We start from the raw sequence: 4375 nt of genomic DNA, 5'->3' as shown, positions 1-4375 counted from the left end.
TAATGTGAGAGTTTGTGTAGCTTGTGGATCTTTGCCCACACTTCCTTAGAGTGTTGGACGACTGGATTTTTGTCCTCCACTAAGCCAGTTACCTGTTGGGATAACAACTGTTTGTGGTGAAATGGTGTGGCAAGAGTCTGTTCTATATTGACCCAATTTAATTCGGACGCATCTCCACTCCAGTGTTTAGCTATCTTGGACATTTCAAAAGACAAGTTGTACAATCTAACATTAGGTAAACTCAGCCCTCCTTTATCCTTGGGTGCATAGAGCTTATCCAGTTTAAACCTGGGCTTTCTCCCCGCCCAAAGGAATTCCTTAATGAGACCGTCATATTGTTTAAATATATTTTCAGGTATACTAAGAGGGAGCATCATGGATATGTAGTTGAACTGGGGGGCAATCACCATTTTAACAACATTTATTTTACCACATAGGGTAAGGTTTAGCTTTCCCCATTTACCTATGTTTGTCTTGATTTTTTGAAGTAGCTTATCATAGTTCAACGCAACAATCTCACCAAGGTCTGGGCACAACCTAATGCCCAGGTATACCATGCCTTTTGGAATCCATCTAAAATTGTACTGTGCAATTATTTGTGGGTGACAATGTTTGGATATTGGCATTGCTTCGGACTTGGTCCAATTGATTTTGTAACCTGAGATCTGGGAATAGTCACTGATAGTTTGCATTAGGGCAGGTAGAGAGTTTTGCGGGTCACAAGTCAGAAATAGAATGTCATCAGCATATAACATTAATTTATGCTCACTTCCACCTCCATGTACTCCTTTAATGGCGGGGTTTGCTCTAATGGCTATTGCCAGAGGTTCCAAGAAAATTGTAAACAACAGTGGTGAAAGAGGACACCCCTGACGTGTTCCTCTGGAGAGTTTAAAAAATGGTGAGGTCACGCCATTAGTCATAACCGCCGCTTTTGGATCGCTGTACAATACTTTAACCCATTTCAAGAAACCAGATCCAAACCCAAACTCTGACAGGGCTGAATAAAGGAACTCCAGCGATACCCTGTCATACGCCTTTTCCGCATCTAATGACATGGCTGCCACTGGCGCAGTGCTGGAGGAGTTCAACCACATGAGGTGCATCAGTCTTCTTAGGTTGTCAGTAGAAGATCTACCTTGTAAGAAACCCACCTGGTCATGATGTATTAGGTCTGGCAATACTGTTTCTAGTCTCAGGGCAAGCACCTTGGCAAGTATTTTGCTATCAACATTAATTAGACTAATAGGTCTGAAATTGGCAGGGTCTGTATGATCTCTGTCTTTCTTTGGAATTAGAGAAATAAGTGCTTCATTCAGAGATGGTGGGAGGGAACCAGTATGCAAGGCCTCGTCATACACTTTGGTCAAGACTGGTGTGAGGATATCCATGTACTGCTTATAATATTCCACAGGGAATCCGTCGGTTCCAGGTGACTTCCCTATTTTCATAGATTGGATGGCCTTCTTCACCTCTTCCTGGGACACTGGTTTATCCAGATTACATGCCTGTTCGGCTGACAACCTTGGGAGAGTTATTTTGTGGAAAAAGTTCTGTAGTGATAGATTACTTGGCTCTCCTTCTGAACAATATAGCTTCTCATAAAAAGTTTTAAAGACCTCATTAATTTCTGCGGGAGAAGTTACTAGTGCCCCATCTTTCCGTATGGCAGGAATTGCATGCGCAGAATTGACCTCTTTTAACTGTCTCGCCAGGAGCTTTCCTGTCTTCTCTCCCGCCTCATAGAATGTTGTTTTTAGTCTAAACAGAGCATATTCTGCCTTTCTATTGAATATTTCCTGTATTTGCGATTTACATTTACAAATATCATTTAACAGCCTATCAGAATATTGTTCTGCCAGTTTTTTTTCCATTATGATTAATTCTGCCTCCAATTTTTTAATTGTATTGGTGTGTTCTTTTTTTATTCTAGAGGTATGCGCTATAATTTTGCCTCTAATGTATGCCTTTGACGCCTCCCACACCATAGCCACACTGTCCGTACTACCCATGTTTATCTCAAAAAATGATGACAAATCTATTGCCAGTTCCTTCTGAAAAATGTCATTTTGAAGGATGGAGGTATTCATCCTCCATCTACCTCGTTTGAGTTTGTCTGGATGTATTTTAACACAGAGTTCAACGGGAGCATGATCCGATAAAGAAATGGCATTAATTTTGCAGTCGATGACATCATTGATTAGCCCATTAGACATCAATATAAAATCTATACGCGAGTAGGATTTGTGGCAATGGGAGTAGAACGAATATTCCCTCTTACTTGGATTAACCATACGCCATATATCAATTAAACCATTATCTTTCATTAACATCTTGATAGCTGCTCTATCCTTAGGCAGAGCCGTTCCTGAAAATCTACTCTTATCTAAAGCACCGTCCAGAACCTGGTTAAAGTCTCCAGCCAACACTACCTGTCCGTGTGCGTTCCCCAAAATGTTATTAACCTCATGAAAAAAAGCTGGCTCTTCTTTGTTGGGGGCATAAATATTACAAAGTGTTACTTTCATGCCATTTATGATAGTGTCAATACAAATAATTCTACCGTTANGGGGTGAGTAGAAAATGAAGGCTAATCAGGTTTTGGGTGTACTATTCCTTTAAGAATATGTTTAAACGTTTCCTTATAGTTCACATTTCAATCTGTTTTCTCATCAATGTGCGAGAGTTCAGGGCGGCGGGGGAGCTCATTCTCAGCACAACACCTGTTTGGAGCAGACTGGCTGAAAGGTCATCACCATGGTAACTGATGTGTTACTGCTTTGGTCAAACTGAGCCGTGGCTCCATTAAACCAATATAACCCGACTCAATCCCTTGGGTTTGTTTAATAGACCTCAGCTTAGTCTCTTCTCAATATTTAGTCGCCAAACTGTCTCTGACTGAATGCTAATTCGGTGGGGAATATTTGCATGGTCTGTTCCTGTAACCGAGGGGCGGAGACATCCCGGAAACACACAGTGGGTCCGCTCCTTGTCAGTCAGCCGTTGGGATGAGGCTGGAAGTCATTTGAAGAGGAGGGCAACATCTCATCTGAAACTAGGGAATTCCCAGCACCTAAAAATAATGGCGACCTGTTCAGGTCAATAAGTCTGATATCTCATCAACCTTTCATTAAAACATTTTCAACAAAAGTATTTAGAAAGAAATAACACGACGCGCGACACGCCGCCTGCTTTTGCCGTTACGGAAATGGTGCGTAACCACAAACGCCAACATTCTAGCGAAAAGATTGGCTGGGAACAGAACCGACACTTATTTCGACCAATCATGAAGCAGTATATCTCCAATGGGCGTTTCCGCTGATCCCTAAACTAGCAGAGCTGGCTGTTCCGTTCTGAGGGTCCTGCAATCATGTCTGATCGTGACCCGAAGCATAACAATCTTATTAGAACACAGCCTTTCCTTTCGGGAAGTGGGTGGTTCTAAGCCAGAACCTCCCGAGGGGATGTGACTGACTGGGTTACTGCGATAAACGAACGTCTCACCGAGAGGTTTAGAACGCTTAAAGCTCAAAAACATGCTGCTTGTTTAGCAGCCGAGGTAAGTTGTGCTGTTTTCTGCTTTAGCATAGCAACTGTGGAGCTAACAGCTAGCTGGCCGGGCTAAACATGTGCCGAGTTGCTCTTATAGTCCGATGCTAAAAAATGGCGAACTTTTTACATCTGTATTCCTGTTAACATGTAGAATAAATATACTTTAGACGGTATTCGCTCTTCTGGAAAATTGGTTTAAACGAAAAAGTACGTCATCTCGGTGACGTAGAAGCTGTCTGTTTTTCCTGATGGCCTCTCGTTCTGATTTCAGGTTCAATGCGGTTTTCATCATGATGTTTCCCTTAATGTCCTCCATGGTCGTCTCCTTGGTCCTCCAGCTGGCCCTCATCAGCCCTCTGATCCACGGTCAGTTTCCATGCCTCCTCTGCTCTCTGCTCGCCCAGATTTCCCAGGAAATGGAAAGTTTCCCTGGAAAAGCTGCTTTTCTTTTCCAGGAAATATTTCTATGGAGTATAGACTTTAGAATCAGCAGCATTCTGTGGCCTCCATGGTATTGGACCCTTTGTGGTGGTGCTTGATAGAGGGAAGTCTGACTGCCTGTCTGTGTCTATTTTAGGCTCTAGTGCCCTTTATTTTGTTAAAAGTATGTAGGTTGTTCATGTGAGTTACAATAGATAGGAGAGATATTTGGCCAGCAGGTCAGCAGGACTGGAACCAGTGACAGCCTGAATACGGGTCACGGATTCTACCTCCACACCATGGCAGCTTCCCAGGAATCAGAAATACTTTAATGATCCCAGGGGGAAATACTCTTTGTTACACACTCCAGGTATACAAACAAAATATTGCACACATTCATCAT

At 42.6% G+C, this 4375-nt stretch overlaps 1 protein-coding gene across 4 annotated transcripts in view; it reads left to right on the top strand.

The window, feature by feature from the left end:
- The first annotated feature begins 3344 nt into the window (after nucleotides 1-3344).
- il6st (interleukin 6 signal transducer) overlaps nucleotides 3345-4375 on the top strand; it is a 22938-nt gene continuing 21907 nt past the window's right edge. For 3 of the 4 annotated variants that reach the window (XM_015401807.1, XM_015401808.1, XM_015401806.1), the window contains exons 1-2: nucleotides 3345-3559; nucleotides 3824-3918. In XM_015401807.1, coding sequence (XP_015257293.1) covers nucleotides 3843-3918 — 76 coding nt within the window. In that variant the 5' untranslated portion in view covers nucleotides 3345-3559; nucleotides 3824-3842. The remainder of the gene's footprint in view (nucleotides 3560-3823; nucleotides 3919-4375) is intronic. The other variant, XM_015401809.1, reaches the window with a different exon arrangement.

Source organism: Cyprinodon variegatus, unplaced genomic scaffold (assembly GCF_000732505.1).
Source record: "Cyprinodon variegatus isolate N-32 unplaced genomic scaffold, C_variegatus-1.0 Scaffold1261, whole genome shotgun sequence".
NCBI classification, from domain to species: domain Eukaryota; kingdom Metazoa; phylum Chordata; class Actinopteri; order Cyprinodontiformes; family Cyprinodontidae; genus Cyprinodon; species Cyprinodon variegatus.
Note: the sequence above shows the minus strand (reverse complement) of the source record. Positions and strands in the feature narration are given on the sequence as shown.